This window comes from Baudoinia panamericana, assembly GCF_000338955.1.
Source record: "Baudoinia panamericana UAMH 10762 unplaced genomic scaffold BAUCOscaffold_10, whole genome shotgun sequence".
NCBI classification, from domain to species: domain Eukaryota; kingdom Fungi; phylum Ascomycota; class Dothideomycetes; order Mycosphaerellales; family Teratosphaeriaceae; genus Baudoinia; species Baudoinia panamericana.
Window position 1 is genome coordinate 33,127 of NW_006911266.1, and position 24,538 is coordinate 57,664.

The following is a 24,538-nucleotide window of genomic DNA, read 5'->3' on the forward strand; positions in this document are numbered from 1 at the left end:
ATGGATTCACTCACGAATGCAAAGGTAGCACCTCCTTCACTTACACGAACGAGCTCCAGAGCCTCTCACTACCATCTCCGCCAACAAGAGTTACCAGTCTGACAACTTCACCTTCCAGCAGCCAAGCCTAATGAGTGCCCGAGCAGCCCAAGAAGTCGTCTCCCGAGGCGCCAGTATGCGTGATCGTTCCGGCGTACTCGCCATCCTCATTAAACACCACACGGTCAGCGCCGGGGGAGCCTAACAGAATCAGCATCTATAACAGCGACGTAGCGTCTTCATCACGGGATCTACTTACCGCCAGTGTAAATGCCGGTCTCCTTAATCGGGAACTCCAAGTAAGGGCCGTGGACGGGAAATTCAAAGTCCTCATAGTTGTTGTAAGTGTGCGGATAGTCGTCGCTGCCGACTTGTTCGTCGTCGTACTGCAGCCGAAACGCTGACGTTAGCGATCAATAGGCAGAGAGATTTTGGAACGACTTTACGTAGTAGTTCAAGCCTTGATTGAGAGCAGCATTGACTTGCTTAGTGGTGTACCGATTCTTGCCGCAAGTGGTGGAAGACTGGCGCTGCGTGAGTGGGAAGGCAAAGGCGGCAGCCGCGAAGAAAGCGGCAGTGGCGAAGAGGAAGCGCATGTTGATGGTTCGAGTGGGAAGAGAAAGAGAATGATGTTTGGAATCGGAAGACTACAAACGAGTGTGGTTGCGAGTGGCCTTGCTGGGGAGGAGACGGAGGGGAGCGGGATGGAAGGCCTACTTATGCTTCCAAGGCGGTCGCAATCCTGCTAATCGGGCCAACTGCGTCCATGCGTAGCGCCGATATACACTGCTATGCCGATCAAGCAGCACCTCCCATAGAACTGCAGCGTTGGCGAGCTCAGCTTGACGCTACAGCTATGGTATGTCGATTGCAGAGGGCGGACCGCCGCGCTGGGCCGCGATCTCAGGCGAATGAGCTGGCGGACATGGAACATGCTATGGGTGTAATCACCCAAGTGCGCAGTGTTGAAGCTTGTACTTCCAAAGCCTAATCGGACGGTGTCGCCGTGGAGAGCTTTGGTATACAAACGCATCGTCTCCTCCACCCACGGGGTCAGCATGAACTGCCATGTTGTTAGCTGCATGCCATGGACATGAAACGATGCAATTTGTGCATAGACAGCGATCTGCACTTGTACATCTTGCGCCATCCAGTGAAACAAGCCAGCATGGCGAAGGCCAGAATTAGCGTGCGACTAGCGGTCGGTTACTGCGGGTTGCCGAAGTTTCTAACCTTCCCAGGAAGGCACCCGCCCACGGTTCCATCCGCTAAATGCTTCGTTGCGGCTTCTTGGCTTCTCGATTGATAGTATTGTGCAGGAACAGGGCTAGTGAAGAGTTGGTTGGCCGCTTGACTGCACGTGTGTCTTCGATGATCTTGCTCCGTGGCACATCCATAGCATAGCGGAATGGTTGGAAGGTAGCGATCAGTGAGCGCTTGAGGTAACCTCTTGGCCAGTAGGTGGGTGTCATGGGAGCGTGCGTCTTGTCAAGGGTAGACAAAGCGTGGGAGGCAGCAATGCAGCCATACTGCAACTTGCCAGATGTATGGCCGCCGTAGCAACCCCCAGCGACTTTCCGCCATCGCATCAACAGATAAGGTAGGGAGGAAAGAAGCGACGTTTTAGAAACATGACAATGTGTTGCACGAAATCACAAGCGCTCGACTTACGCAAACATGACTCACCTATCCCATAACTGACATAAGCAGATATCATTTATCACAGAAGCAGTTGAGCGGTACTGTGGGCCGATCGAACGTTTGCACCCGGGCACCGGCGATTCAACAATGACGGCGGTGGTGTTGTCGCTTTTCTGGCAGTTATTTCTGGCTCGGGTAGCACACGGGGATACCGTCGGCAGCGTTCCAACATGACCATCTTCGGAAGCTCACTGTTTCGATGTAGGAGCGAGCAGATCTCGTGAAAGACGACGAAATTTGCGTAGTCGAGGGAATGACTGCATGGAGAGACCTTCGTCACTTGAGTGGACTATGCGATGGACCTGGTACCCGGGTAAGCACGAAATTCATCGGTGCTGATCGGAGCCCTTGGAAGCTGATAGGTGGAGTAGCCATCATTCGGAAACAGATGCAGTCAAGAAAAGACAGCAGTGGATGACGCTGAACACATTCGCAGCAGGCCTCATGGAAACGGCACATGGCCGGAGCCACGACAATCCAGATATGTCGGTGTAGACATTTGCGCCATATGCACCGCGCTGGAACACGCAGGACCGCTCTGCGGCAGGGGACACTCAACAGCCGCAGTACGGTTTGTCAAGGCCGGGCGCGAGATATGGAAGTATGGCAGGGGGGGGCAAGACGTTAGAAGACAGTGACCAAGCCTGGCGTTCTGCTCCATGGTAAAGATTGGTAGGGCTTTAGCCGGGAGCGGTGGGATATCGGGGCGCGGAGGTTGAAGAACAAAGAGGACTCTCTCGCGAGATGCCTGCAGCCGTCTAAGCTCGCCAGCCGGGCGCGGATGGAGATGGAGATGCTTGCATGTGTTGAAGATTGAGGTGTGACTCGTTGTGGCGTTGGGGCGGACTTGGCTTGGTCGGAGGACGGCCTCTCTTCGCCGAGTAGTCATCGGTATCGGATCATTAGCCGCAGCCTGCACCTCTTCGGCTAAAGTACATGCGCCACATTCAATAGGATGAGCCTCTTGAGATGGTCACATGGCAGTCACTCAAGCATCAGCAAGGTGTCAACGCGGTTGCGCGGTAGTGAAGGGTCACACATTGATCACTTGCACCCTCCTCTAGCCGCATGAGGTGACGGCGATATGGCGGCAGAATTAGCAATGACGCCGGAAGCTACAATTCAAGGGTCTATGCTTCGTTGCCCCTCGCCCCTCCATAGCCCCAAGCCCAACCAAAAAGTTCGCGCCGGCAGAAAGAGCGTATAAACATTCAATCTATACGACTAACCACTGCGGTACACGTTTGACCACTTAACAACAACAACAACATTCCCACAAAGGAAACATGCCTTCTTCTCTTGATCAGCTCAAGTCCACTGGCACCGTGAGTTCATCTCTTCCACCGCCTTCCGGATTGCTTCAATGAAGAAACAATTCACTAATTCGAACGACTACAACAGACCGTCGTCTGCGACAGCGGTGACTTCGCCACGATCGACAAGTACAAGCCGCAAGATGCCACCACCAACCCGTCCTTGATCCTCGCAGCATCGAAGAAGCCCGAGTATGCAAAGCTTATCGACGAGGCCGTCAAGTACGGCAAGGAGCACGGCAAGGACATCGACAACCAGGTGGACGCTACGCTCGACAACCTGCTCGTACAGTTCGGCTCCGAGATCTTGAAGATCGTGCCGGGCAAGGTGTCGACAGAGGTGGATGCTGCCTTTTCCTTCGACAAGGAGGCAAGCATTGAGAAGGCTCTCCACATCATTGATGTAAGTAGAGGTAAAGCACTCTTGCGCTTAACTACGGTACACTAACGCCGCGTAGCTTTACAAGGAGAAGGGCATTGACAAGTCCCGCATCCTCATCAAGCTCGCTTCAACCTGGGAGGGCATCAAGGCCGCACAAGAGCTCCAGAGCAAGCACGGCATTAACTGCAATTTGACGCTTATGTTCTCCCTCGTGCAAGCCATCGCCGCCGCGGAAGCGGGCGCTTTCCTGATTTCTCCCTTCGTCGGCCGCATCCTTGACTGGTACAAGGCCAACACCAAGCAAGAATACACCAAGGAGAACGACCCGGGTGTGAAGTCCGTGCAGCAGATCTTCAACTACTACAAGAAGTACGACTACAAGACCATCGTCATGGGCGCATCATTCCGTAACATTGGCGAGATCACGGAGCTTGCGGGCTGCGATTACCTTACCATTGCGCCGAACTTGCTCGAGCAACTCTACAACAGCCAAGACTCTGTGCCGAAGAAGCTGATCGCTGAGGATGCCTCGTCGCTAGATATCCAGAAGAAGAGCTACATTAACGCAGAGGCTGCTTTCCGGTTCGACTTCAATGAGGAGACAATGGCCGTGCACAAGCTGTCCGAGGGCATTAGCAAGTTCGCCGCCGATGCCGTTACGCTCAAGGGCATTCTGCGGGAGAAGATTGAGAAGGCATAGACGTGCTGAAGCGATGTTGATGTGGTTCTAAGGTGCTAGGGTAACAATGCTAGTATGGTCACTGGCGTGTTGACAGCTGGTACATAGCGATGATAATCAGGTCTCAAAAGGAATTATCTGTCGGGTGGACCGCAGGCTGTAAAAAGGATGGTGCTACAACCTTCGTCTGTGACGTTCGAAGGATTCTTATCCTCTGGCCAAGAAATTCACCATCTTGCTTTTGGTGGCCTTTCAGCACACGTCTCCTAGGAGCGAAGACGCCGGCCTCGCTCTCTCCTGCCGTAATGGTCTGGCTTGCCTGGCTTACGGATCGTTGTCGCCGAAGGGCGCCGGTCTCCATGAATGACGCTGAGGTGGGGAGCTGGTCAAGGTGGGGTCGTTCTCGTCTTCGACAGCCACCCTCTTCTTGCAAAACTTTGCAGTGAGAACGGTACATACACCAGATTAAAAAGAGATCTGTATATACAAATAGTCAAGATGGTCAAAGCAGGTACGTAAGAAGCCGAGCCTTGCTCATTGGGCGAAGGCAATCAAGTAGGGGTGGTTTGGGTGCGAGAATGAGCAAGTTTCAGTACACCCCATTCGTTGGCGGGCGGCGCCAGCACCATCAAGGTTGTTGTGTCACCACGAAACTCGACGACACGATCGTGGCAGCCATGGGGCTAGGATAGACTGAAACAGAGAGTGGCGTTGGCATCACGTGCAGCGATGGGACGCTGACAGTTCACCGCAGTCGCTGTCCTCCGTGGTGATTCGAACGTCAAGGGCACCGTCACCTTCGAGCAGGCGGACGAGAACTCCCAGACGACCGTGTCATGGAACATTACCGGCAACGACGCCAACGCTGAGCGTGGCATGCACGTCCACGCCTTTGGCGACAACACCAATGGCTGCACCTCCGCCGGCCCGCATTGTAAGCTAAACATCACGACAAGTAAGCATTCCAGCGGGTTGTGATATCTGACCACCGCTTTTCTGCAGTCAACCCACACCAGACGGAGCACGGCGCACCAGAAGACGAAGTGCGCCATGTTGGTGACCTTGGTAACTATAAGACGGACGGACAGGGCAACGCTCAGGGCTCCGTGCAGGACAAGCTGATCAAGCTCATTGGCCCTGAAAGCGTGCTCGGCCGTACCATCGTTGTGCACGCCGGCACTGATGATCTCGGCAAGGGTGGCCACGCGGAAAGCAAGAAGACTGGCAATGCTGGCGCTCGTCCGGCCTGCGGAGTCATTGGCATGTAAGTCGACATCCATCTTCCGACAGATGGCGATAGTCTGCTGACAAAATTGACACAGCGCCGCATAAGCCAATGACTCGAACGCCTTGCGAGGCGTAGTGAAGATGCTGGGTGCTGTAGGTACGACTAGAAAGATAGTTTGGGCTAAAAGCTCTCGCATTTTCAGTCAATGCCATCCCTCCCTTCATCCGCGGTGGGTTATTGTATACGGCTTCTTGGTCGGCTTAATTTGACATACCATACTTGTTAGTGGACTGTAACGCGCCATGTCACTGTCAAATACAGCTTCACTAACTGAAAAGCCGCGTCCCAAAAAGGAAAATGCCTTTATCGGTTCCTACCTTTTAGAAGGCCTACTGATCCATTTGATCGACTTACTCCCTCGGAACACCCCACCCAGGCTCTGACAGCCACTGAAAGACCTCTGCATACATGACCGCACGATTTGCAGTATTCGCTCCGAGCCCGCTCGGGCCCGGATCCATCTTCCAATCCACATACCGTGTCTTACCCTTAACCACCTCCATAACATACCCACCAGTGACAGTCTGATCTTCGCAGCACCTTAGCATCGCCTCGGCAACTTCTTCCGGCTCGACCCATGCATCCTGTGACTCGTCCACCATCTTGAGCTTTTCCGGGTGGTCGGTCCAGAGCGGCGTTTTAATGACACCAGGTGCTACGCCATTTACACGGATGCCTAGGAAGTCCAATTGTGCTAGCGAACGAATGAAGCCGCTGAGAGCATGCTTGCTGGCCATGTACAGCGGCGTGGCGAATCCAGGCGTTTGACCGGCTACGGATGAGATGTGCACGACCCGTTTAGGATTGGTTGCGCTGGCTTTGCCGACCCTGCTGTCTTTGATTGGATTTAGCCATCGAGATATAGCAAGTTGTGTACAGCGGATTGGATGCGTTACATTGATGTCGAACAGGGCGTAGTGGCCTAGTCCTCCAGCTGGCTGCGCAGAATCTTGTGACTTGGAAGTGCCTGGTGGATGCCAAAAGTTCGTCCAGTGTGGTTCGAAGATGCCCGCGCCAGGGCATACCTTTAGATCGTAAGTATGCCTTCCAATGTCCGAGACGGTGGACATACAATGTCCGCTCCGCCAAACTCCTTATCCGCAACCTCAAAAAGTTTGTCCAGATCTGGCCATTGCACAACATTACACTTCACGAACACAGCACGTGCCTTGAATTTGTCGATGGATGAGTGTTGATTGACAAGCTCCTGTGCCTCCGGTCGAAGCCCAAGATCTCCAATAACTACGTTGCAATTGCGGGAGAGAAGCAGTCTAGCGAAGCAGAAGTTGATGCCTGCAATGTCCTCTTGTAAGCATTTTTGTGCGAAAAACTGAAGTATGCCTACCCGACCCTGCACCAGTAATGATAGCCGTCTTTCCCTCGACTGAAAAGGAGACGGAGTCGGTAGCAGCCGCCATTATATGGAGCCAGAGCGATTTGGTTACGGTGGAGGAGGTTGGGAGAAAGTTGACCTTTTGTACGTCGTGTGCCACTACCACGAGATGAACTACATGTAGGCCGACGGCTCCGCTAGGCCAATGCCTGGCGGGGCCGACAATGTACTTGCGGTGGCACCTTTTGGTCAAGGTAAGGTATCCCGAGGTCGTTTCCAACTCCGTATGAAGCTCCCCCGGGCTTGCTGCTTACGGAGATGCCGCTGACTAAGGCGTGCCTGTCGGCTGCTATTGCTGCTCCTCTTTCGAAAGCCCTGCAAATGAGGTTGGGGCAGTTGTGGATGGTCTATCCTCCGTGGGATCGGAAGCTACCTGTACAGCCTGAGTGGACCATTAGAAGAGCCCGAGACCGTGTCAAGGCAGCGTTGGCGCCTCAGAAAGCGGTAGTAAAGCAGGGAGCTCTGGCGGTCGCAGAGTATGAAGCTCTGGTATTTCAGTCGCTTAACTCAAACTTGCACGCCTTCAGGCCGCCCGAGCAGCTACGTGTCGAGCGACTGCTGCAAGGTAGTTGTCAAGTAGCGATGTGCGACTCGGACCAAAAAGCGCAAGACAGTGTGTATATCGCAGCCATTTGCCGCATGGAAGGTTGCCTTTCAGATCGCTTTTGTTGTCAAAATATCACACATTTGCTTCCCCGCCTTCGGTCATCATAATCATCGTCATCATGTCTTCGTCGTCGCCGTCTCCTGTTCGATCTGTCCTGGCCCGGCCGTTCTGGCCCCGGCTGCCGCCGCGCTCTCGCCATGTCCTTACGAATAATTTGCCGGCAAACGTCCACAAACACCTCCGTGACATTCTGCCTCCTGCGAGCGCTCGTTTCGTAGTACGGGACATTGCCCCAGGCTTGCGATACCTGGAAGGCCCTAGATCTTGACACCACGCGGTCTTCTTCCAGGTCGGACTTGTTGCCCACCAGTACGATCGGGACGTTGGGATCGCCACCCTTGATTTGTACGATCTGTTCACGGAGCTCAGCTAGCTCATGTAGGGACGACATGGACGTGATGCTGAACACCAAGAGGAAGCCGTGAGCGTCACGCATGTAGAACTCTCGCATGGACGTGAATTGTTCGGTCCCTGCTGTATCCATGATCTCGAGCATGACTTGTCTGCCATCGACATCGATCTGCTTCCTGTATGAGTCTTCGATTGTTGGGTCATAGCTCTCAATGAAGACGCCCTGAACGAATTGTGCTGCATATGCGTAAGTCGACAGTGCTTGTCTAGTAGATCAGATTGCTACGTTACCTGTCAGGCAGCTCTTGCCAACTCCGCCAGACCCTATGACCGCTATATGATATTCCCTACAAACTTAGCCACAGCTCAACAGTCGTACGGTGGGTTTCGCAATACCTCTGGTAGCTACGTGACATTTAGCCGCATTAGCGCAATCTCGCGCTGTCCCGGCGCGCAAACAATGTTCTTGTCTGTTTATCCTTCCCCTCCCTCCCTCAGCGCGTTCAGTCGTAAAGGTGGAGGTCTATCATGGGAGCCGACAGATTAGACTGGCGCGGCCTTATGAGTCCGCAGATCCTCGTCCACCAAGGGATGTATCGATGGCTTTTTCTGGGCTTGACCACGAGACACAAGACCAATCAGTCCACTGTACGACTCCTTGCTAAGATCCTACCGCCCGCGTCTGTCTGCTGTGACACTCGGAAAGCGCGCGCTGCCGTGCGATAGGTCAAATTGTTAAGCAGGACCGTTACAACGTCTTACGAAAGGAGATATTGAAGAGGAGTAAGAGCCTTTTCTTACCAAGCTTTCAGATCAACAGCGATACTAATAGCTGAGACCCATCACCGTGGCCCGCCATGGCGAGTCTTTGTATATTAGGTTTGTGGTACGCTTCTCCCGCCAGTTGACGTTCCGTAAGGTAAGCTTGGACCAGCCGACTCTGACATCAACCGGAACGCCAAGCCTGTCCTTACTCTGCCCTGTCGATCCATCACTGGTGCAGCATCTCTCGCTAAGTAGTCAATCTAGACTTGCCGTTAATGGAACAAGCAACCTTGTTGGTAACTGGCGTTGGCCGACGAAGGATGGTTTGCAGAAGTGCCTTTAGACGTAGCGAATGGTGAGCTTTCGGCCACTCTGCCGCGCGTTGATTGGTTCATCTCGGCCCTTTGCAAAGCCAAGTATCCAGCATTGACAGTCGAAAATGCATGCTCAGTATCATTAGCCACCACTCAGAGCTGCAGCCAGCGCACTGCAACAACGTTGAGCTGCTAAGATCCTGACGAGACTTGCGCCTACCATCCGGGAGAAGAAGCCGCGTCACGCCATGTACGACTGGTTACAGTGCCGGCATGCCGGGGTACCTTATCTGCTCGGACGCTGCTTTACGGCGATCGGAAGTTCTGGAAGCTGTTCCAGGAACATGGGCTTGGTGACGTCCATCTTCACCGTCAAGGCTTGTTGCTGCATTGGAACCACGCTAGGTCAGGAACAAGGTTAGCATCGTGTAGCGACTGCTGGCGGACATGAATCGTTTCACATTACCGGTCGAAGTACCGGAGCGGGCATACAGCCGTGCCCACATTGGGGATGACATAAGTGGCATACACGCACAGGAGTACAGCGGCTCCATAGTAAAGGAAGCCGTAGCAGCGACGAGAGAACCATGTCTTCGTGTGTGGGCCTTCACCAGCACCGCCAAACGTCTATCAATGGCAGATCGCAGCTGGAACTCGCGTGTCAGATTCAAACATCGATCTGAACACAGGTCGCACTGGGACGTGAAACAATTAGAAGAACAACTCGTGCTCAATGATACTGCACAGGCGGTCCCCAATCTCAAGTCTAGCAGTGAAATCATCAGTCTTCGTATTCCTGCACGGTGTGAGGTTCACGTAGTTGCGTTGAGCGAAGCCTCCTGCTTGTACGAGATCAAAGCGGCCATCCAGTAGACAAGACAGGTGCGGCAGAGAGCAGTGAGCTGCTTCTGAGCGAGCTTGCAAGTGTTCACGGCATATGCTCAGCGATACGCCGCAGCTGAGAGCTCACACCTATATCCTTTGTGTGGGAGCTGTGTTGATTGCTTATTCTCACTAGGAGACTGGAAGCTCGGTGGAATGTACAAAGCGGAAGGCTTTCCGCGCCGTGTCTCTGACAGCAAGGCCAGCTCTTACTTTTGATATTTCTCCCAAGCCATGTCAACATGTGGTTGCACTCGTTACAAGTGATATTCGCGGCTGCTTGCTTCGTTCGGTTATCAGCTGCAGTCTTCGCAGACGAGGCTTGGAATGTGGACTACCATTATGCTCTACTAGGCGAGCCGAAGGAGGAGACGACTTTCTTCCACCAACCGAACCCCAGTTCCAAAGCCTCTCTGATCTACAGCCTCTCCGAACAGGGTGTGCTCGGTGCGATCAACCCGAGAGACGGCTCGGTGGTTTGGAGACAGCCGTTATTGCGGGACGATACTGCCCAGAACGCCAGCTTTCTCCGCGCTGGCGAAGACCGCGATGTCGTCGTCAGCGGTCTCGGGCGGCAGGTCGCAGCATGGAATGCTGCAGACGGCAGGCTGGAATGGGACCTGATTGTCGACGGTGACCTTGCTGATGTAGAGATCTTGGCACTGGATGAAGGAACACCAACAACAGGCGCAAAAGATGTGATCGCGCTGTCAGGCGGGGAGCATGCGGCGGTGAGACGCATTGACGGAGCGACAGGCGCGGTCAAATGGCGACATCCACTAGATGGGCCGGACGTCCCATATCAAGTCTCGGCCTCTGCGACCGAACTGTATGCGATTGCACTGCACAAAACTATGCTCGGCTACTACAAGCTCAAGGTCATCTCACTTGACCCTGTGACAGGCCGCAAGACTGACGAGCATATGCTGAGCTCAGAGAGCGAGCTTACCACTACCGACACCATTGTGTCTGTAGGCGCAAACTCTGCATCGCCAATTATTGCCTGGACGGATTCGGCTGCGTCCGTTTTGAAGCTCAACGTTCTGGGTACGAGTGGCGTGTCGTCATTTAACATCGATAAGCACGGAGAGGGCGCAGTCCGGCGCGTCCGTATGCACGCTCCCCGTCACAGCAATGCTCTAGCGCACTTCCTGGTGCACTACGAATCCGATACCGCGCACTGGGCTGAAGTCTTCCATATCGATGTCAGGAACGGCAAGGTAGAGAAGGCATACAGCTTGCCTAAAGCAGCCGGTAGAGGTGCGTTCTCTACGAGTGTCATTGACGCCAATGTCTATTTCACTAGGGTCACGCAGACAGAGGTTGTGACCGTAGCCTCTGCCTCGCACGGTATCCTTAGCAGGTGGAGCTTGCAGGGTGCCAGAGTCGCCGACAATTCCAACTCTACTCCAGAACCCATACATGCAGTGTCCGAGGTGTCTTTCAAAGACAATGCCGTCTCCGCAGTCCGTACAGCTCTGTACACTTCCACTGGCGATTGGATCCTGCTGCGTAACGGCAGCCCTGCATGGACGCGGCCGGAGATCCTAGCGACTACCATAGCGGCGACGTTCGCAGCGCCAGCCGAGGCGGAGGCGCTCGTGAAGCAACTTCAGGCTGAAGCGCACAGTAACCCAGTACAGGCATACAGTCACCGTTTGCAACGGCATATTGCGGACCTGAAACTATTGCCTGCCATTCTATCCTCACTGCCACAACGGATCATTGATGCCTTTTTCGGCAACAGTGCTGAAGGCGGCATAGGGCACGACGGATTTGGCTTCCATCAGATAATTGCTTGTGCAACCAAAAGCGGCAGAGTTGTGGCGTTTGACGCGGCCAGTCCGACAAAGATTCTGTGGAACAGACAGGTTGCTGACTTGCAGCCGGGACAATCCTGGCAGCCAAGCTTGTACTCTCCGCGCGGTGGGGTCATTGTTGTGCGATCACGCGCAGATATCGGCGTAGAGTACAGCGCCACTGATGGCGAGCTGCTGGCTTCTACCCTACCGGTTGCGGAGCGGGAAGTGCCAAGTTCGAAGGCCATGCAGTACACTATTCGCAGCGGCGGCCTTGAAGCTACTCTCGGCGAACGATCAGCCTGGCACTTCGTACCCGCGAATGGCGAGACCGTTATCAGCTTGGTACCACGTCCAATCAATGATCCTGTGGCATCCATCGGTAAGGTCCTTGGTGACCGTAGAGTGCTGTACAAGTATCTCGACCCGAACCTGGCACTCCTGGTTACCGGACGGAACGCGAGCAGAACAGCTAGCTTCTACGTCTTGAACACCGTGTCAGGAGCGGTCATACACTCCAGCATGCATACCGGTGTCGACTTAGACGCGCCGATCTCCTCAATGATGTCCGAGAACTGGTTCGCGTACTCGTTCACCGCCGAGGCGTCGGATGACTCTCCTAAGGGCCACCAACTTGTCGTTGGAGAACTGTTCGAATCACTCGTGCCTAATGACAGAGGTCTACTAAGTGCGAAAGCGAACTATTCAAGCTTGGAGAGCGGCGCGGAACCTTTTTCATTGGTCCATACGTATCAAATTCCCGAGCGTATCTCCAAAATGGCAGTGACAAGGACTCGGCAAGGTATCACTTCGAGGCAGCTGCTTGCTGTCCTACCAGACTCGAATGCGCTAGTTGGCATACCATACGGTGTCCTGGACCCACGTCGGCCGGTGCACCGTGACCCCACAAAGGACGAGCAAATGGAGGGCTTAGTCAAGTATACGCCAGTGCTTGACTTTGACCCGAAATGGTACCTCAACCATCAGAGGGAGGTCGTAGGCATCAAGGATGTCGAAACCAGCCCTGCCTTAATCGAAAGCACAAGCCTGGTGTTTGCGTATGGTCTCGACATCTTCGGCACACGCCTGAGTCCGAGCTTCAGCTTCGACATTCTGGGTAAAGACTTCAATAAGTTCCAAATGCTGGCGACTGTTGCTGCGCTTGCAGTCGCCACGTTTGTTGTCGCGCCTTTGGTACGTAATTCACCGAAAATATCTCTTGACGTTACTGACTTGTACAGGTGATGCGAAAGCAGGTGGATCAGCGCTGGAAGCTGTTGTAGCAAGCCGCAACAAGGGTACCATAACCTCTACAACCTTGGACTGTCTATGATTGGGACAGTATCGGAAGGGGCAGCAGCACGGCATGAACGCAATGACACTGCCGCCATCGAAATACGGCGCTGTGCTTCGGCGGCAACGCTGCTGAGAGTGGCTCAAGCACATCCACACGCGCCGTAAGCGGATTATTTGCAGCAACCCTAAGGCAAGAGTGCCATGCGTTGAGCACCCCCTAGCTGTGACCGGCATGGCGGCAGGGGTTCTTGCTTCGAAATCATATCTTACGGACCGCCGTAGGGTTCAAAGCTACCTGGTACGGCGGAGACGAAGACTGCGCGAAAAGGACTGTGGACATTGTCAAACGGCGTCGTTCCACCCACGTTGGGCCCGTATGAACAATATGCTCGGCTTCGTAAGCAAGCCTAGAGCAAGGCGTCCAACTCGAACTCGAGGCTCTTTGCCCTGCCCCACTTTGATTTTCAATGACGCGAGCCCCAAAGTCCGGTCACTTAAGTCCGACGTAACTTTTATGCGATTTTGTCTCGAGGAGACGAGGTATAATAATCTTTCTACCTCTCGTAGTTGCATTGGCTCCTCGAACTACCACTTGACAGTAGAACTCTGGCATTTCACCACACTCACTCAATAAACAGTACAAACCATGGCGGACCAAGTCAAATATACGCAGAAGCTCAAAGACGCCAAGGTCTTGGTGATCGGAGGCTCTTCAGGTAAGCGAACATTTCGAGTGACCATGCAAACTAAACAAACCTCTTACACGAAAGACAGGCATTGGGTATGGCGTGGCAGAGGCTCTCGTTGAGAATGGCTGCATTGTCACCATCTCAGCATCCAACCCGGACAGAGCAAAGCAGACAGTTGATCGATTGACGAAGTCGTATCCTTCAGCAAAGAGCCGCATCCACGGCGAGTCCTGCAATCTCGGTGACGCTTCGAAATTAGATGATAACATTAAGGCATTATTCGAAAGGGTCGGCTCACTCGACCATGTCATCAACACTGCAGGCGACTCTTTGGAGATCATGAACCCCGACGACATCACCATGGACAAGATCATGAAGGTTGGTACTGTCCGCTTCTTCGCCCCCATATTCATAGGCAAGCATGCGCCCAAGTACCTTTCGAGCGGCCCTCGTTCTTCCATCACATTCACGACCGGTTCCGTGTCGGAAAAGCCAATTGCGAATTGGTCCACCATCGGCGCATTTGCTACTGGTTTGCACGGGCTTACTCGTGGACTCGCACTCGATCTCAAACCCATCCGAGTCAACCTCATCAGCCCTGGCCCCGTCGATACTGAGCTTTGGAACTCAATGAGTGAGGACCAAAGATCGGCCATGAAGGAGAATCTTCGGAAGAGTCTGCCAACAGGCAGAATTGGGAGTGTTGAGGATGTAGTGGAGAGCTTCCTGTACGTGATGAAGGACGCGAACATCACGGGCGCTGTAGTCTCGACGAGTTCCGGTAGCCTTCTTGTGTAAGATAGCACAAGGCATGTCCCTGACATATCGTAGCTCTCATGACCCATCCAACCTTCATGTTGTGATCTCGTACGAGCCATTTTCCTCCGGCTAAAGTGAACACGTCAACAGGAGCATGTGGCTGCCATTCGAGGAGGGGCGTTTCCCTGCAGCAGCTCAGCCCGACCCCACACAATGTTGATCTGCGGTCGAAATATTTGCCTTGATGAGCACACGAGCATAGTCACACGACAGTAATAGCAAGCAGCCTCCACTCAGGATAGCACAGAGTCTTTTGATAGCGTTCAGACACCGAAAGCATCCCAAGAATCATCCTTGAGATCATCGTACAACAAACTCCGTCCTTTTACGCAACAATGTCAGCTCTCAACGAAGGCAAGGTAAAGAGCATCCTTTCCGGAGACACACTTATACTGCAGAACAAGGCAAAGCAAGAGCGTACACTGAGTCTAGCATTCATTAACGCACCTCGTATACAATCAGACGAGCCGTATGCCTTTGAGTCCCGAGATTTCATCCGTAAGCTCTGCGTAGGCAAGATCATCCACTTCAAGGTGCTGTATGTGATACCGCAAAAGGTTGGAGGAGCGAACCGCGAGTATGGTATCGTGCAATTGCCGGGCGGGCAACAATTACCGGACTTGATCGTGCAGGAAGGCTGGGCGAAGCTGAGAGATGATGCGGAACGCAAGGCCGAGTCACCGCAAGCCACGGAGTTGCTGGAACGGCTAACTGCTTTCGAGGCACGGGCGAAGGCGGACGAGAAGGGCGTGTGGGCGACGAAGGCTTCGCAGGTGCAGAATGTACGAGAGTTGCCGGATCCCAAGGCTTTCGCGGAAGAACATAAGGGCGAGCCAATCGAGTCTGTGGTCGAGCGTGTACTCAGCGGAGACCGCTTGATATGTAGGATGATGGTCACGCCTACGCAGCATGTCACAACCACCGTACTCGTTGCTGGCTTGAAGGCACCGACGACGGCGCGGACAAATCCGTCGGACGGCTCGCAGCAACCGGCGGAGCCGTTTGGCAACGAAGCGCAGGCGTTTGTGGAAGAACGATTGCTGCAGCGCAGTGTGCAGGTCAGGATACTCGGGGTCTCACCTACGAATGTGCTCGTTGGCGAAGTACGGCATCCTGTTGGCAACATTGCTGAGTTTGTACTCAAAGAGGGTCTGGCGCGCTGCATAGATCACCACTCTACCTGGCTTGGCTCAGAGATGGGCAAGCTAAGGCAGGCGGAGCGGTCTGCAAAGGAGCAGCAGAAAGGCCTGTTCAAGAGCCACACCCCTCAGCGAACCGGAGGCAGCGAGAGCGAGGCCGTGGTCAGCAGAGTCTTCTCGGCTGATACGCTCATCATCCGGAACAAGAGTGGCGCGGAAAAACGAATCAATCTCAGCAGTGTCCGACAACCCAAACCTACAGATCCGAAACAATCACCGTTTGGCGCAGAAGCGAAAGAATTTCTTCGCAAGCGTCTAATTGGCAAGCACGTCAAGGTCAAGATTGACGGCACGCGGCCGGCAACAGAAGGCTATGAGGCGCGCGAGATGGCTACTGTATCAAGCAACAACAAGAATGTCGCCCTGATGTTGGTCGAGAGTGGCTACGCTTCGGTGATACGGCACAAGATGGACGACACCGATCGCAGTCCGCTGTACGACGAGCTACTAGCGGCCGAAGAGGCCGCTCAGAAGGAGCAATTGGGCATGTGGGCACTGAAACCGCCAAAGCCGATTACTTACGTCGACTACAGCGAGTCGTTGGAGAAGGCGAAGCGCCAACTCACAATCCTATCACGGTCGAAGAAAGTGCCGGCCATTGTCGACTTCGCCAAGTCGGGCAGTCGGTTCACTGTGCTCATACCACGAGAAGGCGCTAAGCTAACATTCGTGCTCGGCGGCATTCGGGCACCAAGGAGCGCTCGAGGCCCCACTGACACCGCTGAGCCTTTCGGCCAAGAAGCGCACGATTTCGCCAACAAGCGTTGTCTGCAGCGAGACGTGGAGATCGACGTCGACGATACTGACAAGCAAGGTGGCTTTATCGGTACACTGTATGTCAACCGTGAGAACTTCGCCAAGCTGCTCGTTGAAGAAGGATTGGCCTCCGTGCACGCCTACAGCGCAGAGAGGTCGGGCAACGCAAACGAGCTCTTCGCTGCGGAACGCAAAGCAAAGGAGGAGCGGAAGGGCATGTGGCACGACTGGGACCCGTCAAAGGAAGCTGAGGAGAATGGAGACCACGAGGAAAGTGCAGCTACTAATGGCGCAAACGGTACGAACGGAGAAGTAGCTGCATCAAAGAGACCGGCCGACTATCGCGACGTCGCTGTCTCGTACGTGGACCCATCTTCTGCGCGCCTAAAGCTGCAGATGATCGGCTCGCAGAAGCAAAACCTCGATTCAGTCATGAAGGATTTCGCCAATTTCCACATCTCGCCGTCGAACAGCAAACCGCTAGCGCAGCCACCCAAAGCCGGCGACGTCGTATCCGCCAAGTTCTCGCAGGACGGCGTATGGTACCGCGCTCGCATAAGGCGCAACGACCGAGACAACAAGACCAGCGAGGTGGTCTATATCGACTACGGTAACTCGGAAACACAGCCTTGGAGCTCCCTCCGACCGCTAGACTCCGACCGCTTCGGTCTGCAGAAACTGAAACCGCAAGCCGTTGACGCTGCGCTCTCATTCATCCAGTTCCCGACCAGCCCAGAGTATCTGTCTGAAAGCTGCAACATGCTCAACGAGATTACGTACGATCGCCAGCTCATAGCGATGGTTGATTTCAACGACACGCGTGAGAATCTGCTCTGGGTGACGCTGCTGGACCCGAGTCTGGGCTCGTCTTCCTCCGCTGGATCTTCGAAGCGCGTGACGCTCAATGCCGAGATCGTAAGCGAAGGACTGGCGATGGTGGCAAAGAAGCTGCGGCCGTTTGAGCGGGCGGCGCCAGATGTGCTGGCTGACTTGCAGGCACGTCAGGCTGAGGCGAAGGAAGGGAGGAGGGGGATGTGGGAGTATGGCGATCTGACTGAGGATTGAGCTGGGTATCCACTACCAAAGCAAGCCGTTATCGATATGACGAGTATCTTTGGACAACTCATGGTCTGGAGCATTGCGAAGCAGGACCTATAAGAAGCTGCCTGTAGTGCACTCCCAACAGATCCACGTGCTGCCGCGTGGGCACCTTGAAACATGGCAGGAATTCCACTTCAGTAACCCTTCCATTCTCTCATTGCGCTCGCTGATTTGATGCATAAGTGGCATCGGACTCGCCAGGCTTCGGTGCGACTAACACGTAGTACAACTGCTTAGGCCCGCGAACTAGTGGGCACGAACGTCAGCTAACCTGCACCTGCCTATTGTGACATATACCGTTTTATGCCCGCACGGAATGTTGGATTCAGTGCTCTCTTTGACGGTCCGCATTCTCAACCATAGAAGGTTGACTAAGCGGTGTTCTGCGTAAGCTAGTCCGCGGTATTGAATCTTGTGATCACATCATGATATCTGTGCAAAGGAAGAAGGGGAAGGAGGAGCAGCAATAAGACGTACCGGCAGCGATCCCCGGACTCGTTGGTCTAGGAAGATTCGTCCATGTGAGAACACGGGCGATGCTCCATGCACAGTGCCACACCGGTTGTTGGTGGATGCTGAGTGCATTGTCGAACTGCTACTTCTTACCGCGGGAACCTTGACTGACCAGCTTCTTCTTCACGTGCTTCGGCATTTTCTCTTTCCTCTTCTCGCGCTTCTCCTCCTTGACTTGCTGTTTGTGCAGGCGCTTGGTGTCCTTGTCTTCGAAGCGCTTGCCTCTTGGCCGCTTCTCGCCGTCGTCGTCGAACTCGTCCTCGCTCTCCTCCTCATCGTCATCATCAACATCGTCCTCCTCGCTATTCTTGATGACTGGCACCTCCTCTGCTCCCGCGCTTGTAGTCGAAGGTGCCTGAACGGGACCGCCAGCAGCGACTGTGTCGGCCAGTAAGTCCTTGTAGACCAGCTGCTCGCCGGCGCCTGAATACAGCGTCTCCGCGTCGCGCTCAATATCATACACTTGCTCGAGCGTCTGCGGAATGTACCGCTGCCGAAACACTTCGTCATCTACTTCGTCCGCCTGATCACCGTCTTCCGCTTGCGTCTCATGCATTCTTTCTAGCATCTCCCTCATGCCGGCCTCCTCAGTTGATCCCTCCGACACCGTGACGAAGCCAAAGACAGCTCGCTGCGAAAGTGTATCGACACCCTTACGCTTGAAGAAGTCCGACACATTCTTGATGTCCATGCGCAGAAACTCCAGTGATCGCGGATGGTCGTGCTCGACGCTTTGACTGACGTCGATGACATAGATCTGATTGTCGTGGTAGAGCAGATTGTACTCCGACAAATCGGCGTGCACAAGTCGGCAAACTTGGTACATCTTCCGCATATAGCCAAGTAGCTGGATATATAGGTCTCGCCACTTCCGTGAAACATCTTCGTCCGATGCGGTGCTTGTCGGTTCAAAATCGAAGTCTCGTAACCGCGGCGCAGGCCAACCTTTGCTGTTACCCACGAAGCCCATGACAAGCACATGTGCCTTGAGGTATATCGGCTCTGGGCACGGGATGCCTGCTCCATGGATCCGCTTCAGATTGCGAAACTCCTTCTCCGCCCACATCTTCACCATGGCGCGGTTGGAACTCTTGTTGTAGCCTTGCTTGAATCTGAATTCGCCAGTCACGTACTTATCCCTGTCTTTGAAGACAAGAATGCTCGTCTTGTACACTTTGATAGCTCGATGCAGGGGCGGGATAGCGGCCTTACCGTCGACTTCTTGCGGTGCGGTAATGGCATGGTAGACGTTCGCTTCCTTGCCAGTCGAGATCACGCCGCTCATCTCGGACACGATGTTCCGGTTCAACAGCTGAAGCAGGATCATCTTTGTTCGCGGATCCAAGACTTGCTCGGTCGTCGCCCGATCGCTCTTCTCCGCGCCGCCATGGCCCTTGCCAGCCAGCCCTGCCTCAAGATCTGATAGTCGCAGCTTGGCCGTGTGCTTCGAAAGGCTTCTGATTTGATCGTCGATCGCTGCTTGCGTGTTTAATTGAGGGTTGGCTCGTGGTTTCTGCGATTCGGGTATCGAGGTGTCGTTCAATCGTCGCTGTCGATTGTAGGCTTTAGTGTAGTCGGCCGGATTCGCCGCCTGTAAATCCGTATCCGAGACATCGTCCTCCGAAGCGTCGAATAGATCGTCGTATTCTTCATCCTGCCCATACGCCGCATCTTCGTCATGTGCGCTACCCGGCATGTACTTGCGTTGTGTCTGGCCATCGGGCACGTAGCCCTCGTTCTCGATGAAAGTGTGGGGTGGCACGAGACCACTTGCTGGGCCGTCCATATCGACTGAGGCTTGTGTATCCGCCGTCAAAGCACTGATCTACTCGACAGTGTCCAGAGTGTAGTAGTTAGCAGAAGGTGAAGTGGCGAGTGGTATAAGAAAATGGTGAGATTGTACTTGGCTTATGTATGTGATTGTTCATATGATCGTCAGGCACGCCAGAAAGTTCGCCTCGGTGACGGAATTCCTACCCACCAAGCTTTCCAACGGCCCGCCGCCACCCTTGCATCGGATGGCGTGGGGCAGAAGGAGCCCTGCGATGGTGGTCGACTCAGGTTGAGCAGCTCGCCGTCTCCGTCTCTCCTTCTCACCACGTACTCCGGCTTGGAGGAAGGTGGGAGGATGGCTGCCAAACGGGCACCCTCCGTCTGCCTCGCTTGCCAAGCTAGACAGGCGCTCATCGGTCGGCGGCGACTGACATCAAATAATCGGAGATGGCTAGAAACAGCGGTCTTGAGTGCATCCAGAGAGGGTGTGGCCTTGCGGACTGCAGGCAAGGGAACGTCGCGAAGACAGAACAGAGACGATGCGGACAGGATGCAGACATCCGTCGCAGTCAACGGCGACCTTCCGCAATGGAACCTCAACCAGCAGCAGGAGGACGTCCATGGCGCTCTTGAAGGTCTGGAGATCTTGTGGCGGGAGAAGGACAAACGTATTCGGGTACTGAACGCATTGTCAAATCCCTGGCCAGAGAAGCCGCCACATCGAGCACATTTTGCAAAGAAAGCAGCAGACGCGCATCTGCAATTACCAGAAGCAAACGCCGCACGCATCCCGCACGACATGTTCCGGAAGAACCTCGCTCAAGCACTAACTGACAAAGCCGCAAGGCGGATACTACGTGCGCAACTGCTCCGCTGCGAAGTGCCAAGAGATATTGTGCGTGTTATTGCGGTGTGTCTCACCATGAGCCGACAGACGCAGCAACATATTGCGGCCCTGCACGAGCCCATCATGCGTGCGTTGTACCGCTGCCGCAACAACGTCGATGACATGACAGTCCTGGGCACGTTGAACGGGATCCATAGTCGCTATCTCATCTATGGCGTGCGATTCGACCCTCACTTACTTGCTTTGGGCTTAAAGTTTGCCGCACGCTCGAGGAGTCTCCGCAACATGAAGCGCTACCTCAGAGCCGTGAAGACGTCAGGACTAACCGTCAGCTCCAACATTTTCCGAGCCGTCATTGCCAAATTCTCAATCGGTCATCGAGGGCTAGGCGAAATACGCAATGGACGCTGGAAAAAGAGCGACCTACTGGAAGTGCTGACCGGCTTCGATGACTGTCGGCATCTACCGCCCGAGCAGCAGTATCACTTGGGAGTCTTTCTGGACCGCAGCGACTGGCAGTACTTGCACGGATGGGTCGCGGTACTGGCTCGTTGCAAGGCCACTACGCTGATTTGGCAAGAGTGGCTGCTGTGGAAGCAAAGTGATGCCCGTTTACGGCCAAGGAAGCTAGTAGGGTACGGCATCCTGACCACGTCTAGAGAGAGAGGCGACTATTGGTTCGTCGAGCAGATGGCGTTTGCGGGCGGGCTGAAGGAAGCCTGGGCGATGGTCGCCGAGATTGGCATCGACTTCCGGGTAGCGAAGAACCGTATCCAGCTCCGATTGTTGGACGGCATAGAGCACTGTCCCGAGAGTGTCTGGCGCGCTCAAGGCGATGTGCTACGAAAAGAGCTGCTCCGCAAGTACGACGTGGAGCTGTCGAAGATCGAGCGTGCTTTTAGCGTCACGTGGGTACCTACTGACCTTGATGACGAGGCAGGAGGACACCATATCCTGCTAGAAGATCAGGAAGAAGTGTTGGAGAGGCTTGGCGCGGATGACTTCAAGCTTGAGGAGGACTATGGGTTTCCGTACGAGACCATAGTTTCGCCTCGCGAGCGCGGGTTGCATGATGCGGCTGAGCTGGGTTTGGTAGATCCATAGCACAACACGTTCAAGCAGATGCTCCTACTGTCATCAAGACTTATGTGTAACTTCGCCAAACGATTGCGCTCAACCGTGTTATTTGTGTGTAGTTTACTTCGCCGAGCCGCCGACGTCACACAGTAGCTACTTTCGAGCTGTGCAGGTGTCTCTGGATCAGACCCGGAACTTGCTTGATTGTCTTCTCTCGTTGTCACGTATTCCGTAGCATTTCACCGTACGATCGGCGCGAGTATAACATCTATCAGTTGAACACCGCGAGTCATCTCTCAATCTGCGTTCAAACACTGACGGAGCACTCCCGCCCAGCAACGGCGCCGCCGAACCTTGATCCCTCCGTCAACAATCGCGTCACTAGCTAGCGGCGATCACACGAGCCTCATCGAGCAATAGCTAGGATATGGCACCGAAGTTGGCTTCGCGCCCAGCAGAGCCGTCACGGAACAAATCAGAGATGGCAGGCCAGCATGAGTTTCCGGCGTTGTTCACCATCGAAGGCTCAAACAGACACGAGAGTGCGCGCACACGAAATATCAGTCTGACAACAAGCTCAGCACTCTCACTAACACAACGTAGTCATTCTCGTCAATCCAGGCCATGACCTCGAGGAACTGAGAAAGACAATGGAGAGTCTAGCTGAGTCGTCGCCCAACTGCCACGAATGGGGGCAGAAGTTCCGGAGTAAGGATGTTAAGGAGACGGTGGGTGAGATCAAGGTCAAGTGGGCAAGTGAAGGGAGGGACAAGCAGTTGTTTCCGAAGGAGACGATCCTGACAGAGGACAACTGCGAGCCGGTGCTGCGTATGATGGCTGTTGGTGTGGGAAAGGATGTGTTTGACATCAAGCTGGAACGGTCGGAGCCGGAGAAGGCGAAGAAGTAGTTGAGTCGTACTTACTAGGGCCGTACAGCTCCCACGTGCCATCCATTCTCAAGTTCTCGTCCGGACGTTGAGGGAGGCAGCATTCTGCGACCTCCGAAAAGTCGAAAAATTCCGAATAAAAGCTGGCACACGAGTTGAGCGAGCCGTTGTGACTTTCGAGCGTCTAGGTGTCGGTATCTGGTTGGCGCGGCGATATGGGTTACAATAGTCTACCACAACGTTATTCAGACTTCTCGTGCTGGCGTAACCTGTCGAGATTGCAATGGAAGGATGTGCCACCGCTTCGCAAGGCCTGCACTGTCACGAGAAATATGTCCTGTGTGCCACGACTTGAGGCTGTGTGGCGAGGTCTTCTGAAAAGCCGCGCTAGTCTGAGTCGTACAATTGTACGTTCGAAATGGTCGACTTGCCATGCGCTGTCGTGCAACAATAAAGAGCACGATGTGCCGTTACAAAGCCGTCATGGGTTGAACGTCGTATGTGAGCCCTGTCTGAGAGTTGTCTGGTCCTACAAAGACCAAGCTTCGGTTGCGGAGGCGGAGCAGCTAGGAGAAGCTGTGTAAACTCCTTGTCGCATATCCAGGCAGCGGCACCGAGCGCACCACCGCTGAGCAATTGCGAACATCCGTCCATCTGCGAGGAGAGAAGCTTTCTATTCTGGTTATCGTGGAGTCGAGAGCAACTCTACGTTTTCATTAAAGGTTGCCCTTGTATACCCACAGTTCATGCTGTGCTGTGTAACTTCGTGCGATGACTGAGTCTCAGCCTGCCGTGTCCGCATCATCCAATCACTGACGGGCGGAGCTGGCTCAGCTGCTCAACCGCCCGCCCACTGCCCGTTCCCAAGGCACAACATGGATAACCCAGGTCGCGGGATGCGGAACGCGATGCAGCGTCCCAAAGCTGCATAATGCCGTCGCCAAGGGTACGCGTTCCTTGACGGTCTGCAGCCGGTCTGCAGCATGAGAGCGGGGCGACATGTCGCTTCGAAGGAGCGTTGCGGCTGGTGTACCGACTGAACTGCCTCCAGATATTACTCGCCACGGAATCAACGAACACGCCTATCAGCTGCTGGACCCGCGCGTGATCACACGAGAGAGCACAACACCAGTCAAGCGGCACGCTACGGAGAGGGGATGTGATGAGGTGATTGTTGGAGGTGGAGAAGGTTTAGTGGAGAGGGGCAGTAACTCTGATCAGGCCACTAGCTCTGTGATATGGACGCCTTGGTTAGGACGCAATCGTGCTGACACAACCTTATGCGTGTGGAAAAGGCAGCTTTGCGAAACCGATGAGTGCCGGCACTGGCCTGGCGAGGTGCATCGTCGGTGTTGCCGGACGCGCATGGTGTGCCTTGGTGGCTGCAGGATGAGGCTTGCCTTGACTCCCCACCTCATGCACCTGTCAAGCGTGCTGTGTGGCCCATTCGGCTCGTCTGCCACTTCCCCGATGACAACTGGCTGGGTGGAAGACATCGCTCCACGCTACAGCGTTACTGTCTTACCTTCATTATCTCTTTACTCTGGCCTTGACCCCACTGGCCCAGGACCCACACTCCATCGCGCGCATCAGCCACGAGCTTATCAGCTCCGATTGGTTGGCCCAAGCTCTTCCCAGCGGAACCAGCTACCGAAGCCTTGGAGACGTTCCCGTCCGCGCTACGCTGAACCACTTGCGCTGACCACTTCTGCGACCTACTTTCACACCACCCGCTCTCACACGACCATCTTCCCACGCCAGCACCGGCAACATCACCCGTGCTACTGCAAACGATACGCGACTGCAGTACCCATCTCGGCAGTCTTCACCACAGCACGCCGGCACCGACACGGCATCTCACCGCTGCTGTGGCATCGCGGCCACGCGCCATCTCCGTCTTGCATGCGGCTGGCCTAAGGCTTCGCCGCATATTCGTATCAGTCGCTCGCTCCCTCTCCGGCGTTGCTTTCTGTCTGCTCACTCGTTGCTACGAATCTGTAGTCTATCG

General features: G+C 54.5%; 12 protein-coding genes across 12 annotated transcripts; 7 read left to right on the forward strand and 5 right to left on the reverse strand.

Moving 5' to 3' along the window:
- Window positions 1-24: 24 nt before the first annotated feature.
- On the reverse strand, window positions 25-1,047 carry BAUCODRAFT_205433 (uncharacterized protein). The gene is made up of 3 exons (XM_007680647.1): window positions 486-1,047; window positions 299-425; window positions 25-240 (listed from the first exon to the last, which is right to left on the reverse strand). The coding sequence occupies exons 1-3, from the start codon at window positions 633-635 to the stop codon at window positions 128-130; spliced, it is 390 nt and encodes a 129-aa protein (XP_007678837.1). The 5' UTR covers window positions 636-1,047; the 3' UTR covers window positions 25-127.
- Window positions 1,048-2,110: 1,063 nt separating this feature from the next.
- BAUCODRAFT_36181 (uncharacterized protein) lies at window positions 2,111-2,727 on the reverse strand. Its single transcript, XM_007680385.1, has one exon. It carries the CDS (start codon window positions 2,399-2,401, stop codon window positions 2,183-2,185), a length of 219 nt encoding a protein of 72 aa, XP_007678575.1. The 5' UTR covers window positions 2,402-2,727; the 3' UTR covers window positions 2,111-2,182.
- A 159-nt stretch (window positions 2,728-2,886) lies between these two features.
- On the forward strand, window positions 2,887-4,613 carry BAUCODRAFT_36182 (uncharacterized protein). Its single transcript, XM_007680386.1, has 3 exons — window positions 2,887-3,065; window positions 3,142-3,456; window positions 3,512-4,613. The coding sequence occupies exons 1-3, from the start codon at window positions 3,027-3,029 to the stop codon at window positions 4,133-4,135; spliced, it is 978 nt and encodes a 325-aa protein (XP_007678576.1). The 5' UTR covers window positions 2,887-3,026; the 3' UTR covers window positions 4,136-4,613.
- On the forward strand, window positions 4,613-5,446 carry BAUCODRAFT_26004 (uncharacterized protein; the record flags this gene model as incomplete). The annotated part of the gene is made up of 4 exons (XM_007680357.1): window positions 4,613-4,625; window positions 4,869-5,048; window positions 5,117-5,378; window positions 5,437-5,446. The coding sequence occupies 4 exons, from the start codon at window positions 4,613-4,615 to the stop codon at window positions 5,444-5,446; spliced, it is 465 nt and encodes a 154-aa protein (XP_007678547.1).
- A 306-nt stretch (window positions 5,447-5,752) lies between these two features.
- Window positions 5,753-6,820, reverse strand: BAUCODRAFT_112155 (uncharacterized protein; the record flags this gene model as incomplete). The annotated part of the gene is made up of 3 exons (XM_007680648.1): window positions 5,753-6,427; window positions 6,475-6,695; window positions 6,748-6,820. The coding sequence occupies 3 exons, from the start codon at window positions 6,818-6,820 to the stop codon at window positions 5,753-5,755; spliced, it is 969 nt and encodes a 322-aa protein (XP_007678838.1).
- A 654-nt stretch (window positions 6,821-7,474) lies between these two features.
- Window positions 7,475-8,674, reverse strand: BAUCODRAFT_141164 (uncharacterized protein; the record flags this gene model as incomplete). The annotated part of the gene is made up of 4 exons (XM_007680649.1): window positions 8,210-8,674; window positions 8,105-8,160; window positions 7,610-8,050; window positions 7,475-7,551 (listed from the first exon to the last, which is right to left on the reverse strand). The coding sequence occupies exons 1-4, from the start codon at window positions 8,227-8,229 to the stop codon at window positions 7,475-7,477; spliced, it is 594 nt and encodes a 197-aa protein (XP_007678839.1). The 5' UTR covers window positions 8,230-8,674.
- A 1,342-nt stretch (window positions 8,675-10,016) lies between these two features.
- On the forward strand, window positions 10,017-12,856 carry BAUCODRAFT_75439 (uncharacterized protein; the record flags this gene model as incomplete). The annotated part of the gene is made up of 2 exons (XM_007680638.1): window positions 10,017-12,767; window positions 12,815-12,856. 2 exons carry the CDS (start codon window positions 10,017-10,019, stop codon window positions 12,854-12,856), a joined length of 2,793 nt encoding a protein of 930 aa, XP_007678828.1.
- A 659-nt stretch (window positions 12,857-13,515) lies between these two features.
- BAUCODRAFT_26008 (uncharacterized protein) lies at window positions 13,516-14,356 on the forward strand (the record flags this gene model as incomplete). Its single annotated transcript, XM_007680358.1, has 2 exons — window positions 13,516-13,585; window positions 13,644-14,356. The coding sequence occupies 2 exons, from the start codon at window positions 13,516-13,518 to the stop codon at window positions 14,354-14,356; spliced, it is 783 nt and encodes a 260-aa protein (XP_007678548.1).
- A 356-nt stretch (window positions 14,357-14,712) lies between these two features.
- BAUCODRAFT_74564 (uncharacterized protein) lies at window positions 14,713-17,397 on the forward strand (the record flags this gene model as incomplete). Its single annotated transcript, XM_007680574.1, has 1 exon — window positions 14,713-17,397. The coding sequence occupies one exon, from the start codon at window positions 14,713-14,715 to the stop codon at window positions 17,395-17,397; it is 2,685 nt and encodes an 894-aa protein (XP_007678764.1).
- Window positions 17,398-17,586: 189 nt separating this feature from the next.
- Window positions 17,587-19,923, reverse strand: BAUCODRAFT_36189 (uncharacterized protein). The gene is made up of 2 exons (XM_007680387.1): window positions 17,911-19,923; window positions 17,587-17,679 (listed from the first exon to the last, which is right to left on the reverse strand). Exon 1 carries the CDS (start codon window positions 19,730-19,732, stop codon window positions 18,029-18,031), a length of 1,704 nt encoding a protein of 567 aa, XP_007678577.1. The 5' UTR covers window positions 19,733-19,923; the 3' UTR covers window positions 17,587-17,679; window positions 17,911-18,028.
- A 25-nt stretch (window positions 19,924-19,948) lies between these two features.
- BAUCODRAFT_141169 (uncharacterized protein) lies at window positions 19,949-21,705 on the forward strand. The gene has a single exon (XM_007680650.1). The coding sequence runs from the start codon at window positions 20,075-20,077 to the stop codon at window positions 21,668-21,670; it is 1,596 nt and encodes a 531-aa protein (XP_007678840.1). The 5' UTR covers window positions 19,949-20,074; the 3' UTR covers window positions 21,671-21,705.
- Window positions 21,706-21,835: 130 nt separating this feature from the next.
- On the forward strand, window positions 21,836-22,838 carry BAUCODRAFT_36191 (uncharacterized protein). Its single transcript, XM_007680388.1, has 2 exons — window positions 21,836-22,185; window positions 22,247-22,838. Exons 1-2 carry the CDS (start codon window positions 22,125-22,127, stop codon window positions 22,549-22,551), a joined length of 366 nt encoding a protein of 121 aa, XP_007678578.1. The 5' UTR covers window positions 21,836-22,124; the 3' UTR covers window positions 22,552-22,838.
- Window positions 22,839-24,538: the final 1,700 nt, after the last annotated feature.

Bases quoted from the DNA above. Each gene is read 5' to 3' on its own strand.
- BAUCODRAFT_205433 (XM_007680647.1), bottom strand. From the start codon at position 635: ATGCGCTTCCTCTTCGCCACTGCCGCTTTCTTCGCGGCTGCCGCCTTT. The intron at 426-485 runs GTAAAGTCGTTC...TTTCGGCTGCAG, and splicing joins ATCAAGGCTTGAACTACTAC to TACGACGACGAACAAGTCGG. The intron at 241-298 runs GTAAGTAGATCC...TGATTCTGTTAG, and splicing joins GACCGGCATTTACACTGGCG to GCTCCCCCGGCGCTGACCGT.
- BAUCODRAFT_36181 (XM_007680385.1), bottom strand. From the start codon at position 2,401: ATGGAGCAGAACGCCAGGCTTGGTCACTGTCTTCTAACGTCTTGCCCC.
- BAUCODRAFT_36182 (XM_007680386.1), top strand. From the start codon at position 3,027: ATGCCTTCTTCTCTTGATCAGCTCAAGTCCACTGGCACC. The intron at 3,066-3,141 runs GTGAGTTCATCT...CGACTACAACAG, and splicing joins AGCTCAAGTCCACTGGCACC to ACCGTCGTCTGCGACAGCGG. The intron at 3,457-3,511 runs GTAAGTAGAGGT...AACGCCGCGTAG, and splicing joins AGGCTCTCCACATCATTGAT to CTTTACAAGGAGAAGGGCAT.
- BAUCODRAFT_36189 (XM_007680387.1), bottom strand. From the start codon at position 19,732: ATGGACGGCCCAGCAAGTGGTCTCGTGCCACCCCACACTTTCATCGAG.
- BAUCODRAFT_141169 (XM_007680650.1), top strand. From the start codon at position 20,075: ATGGCTGCCAAACGGGCACCCTCCGTCTGCCTCGCTTGCCAAGCTAGA.
- BAUCODRAFT_36191 (XM_007680388.1), top strand. From the start codon at position 22,125: ATGGCAGGCCAGCATGAGTTTCCGGCGTTGTTCACCATCGAAGGCTCA. The intron at 22,186-22,246 runs GTGCGCGCACAC...AACACAACGTAG, and splicing joins AGGCTCAAACAGACACGAGA to TCATTCTCGTCAATCCAGGC.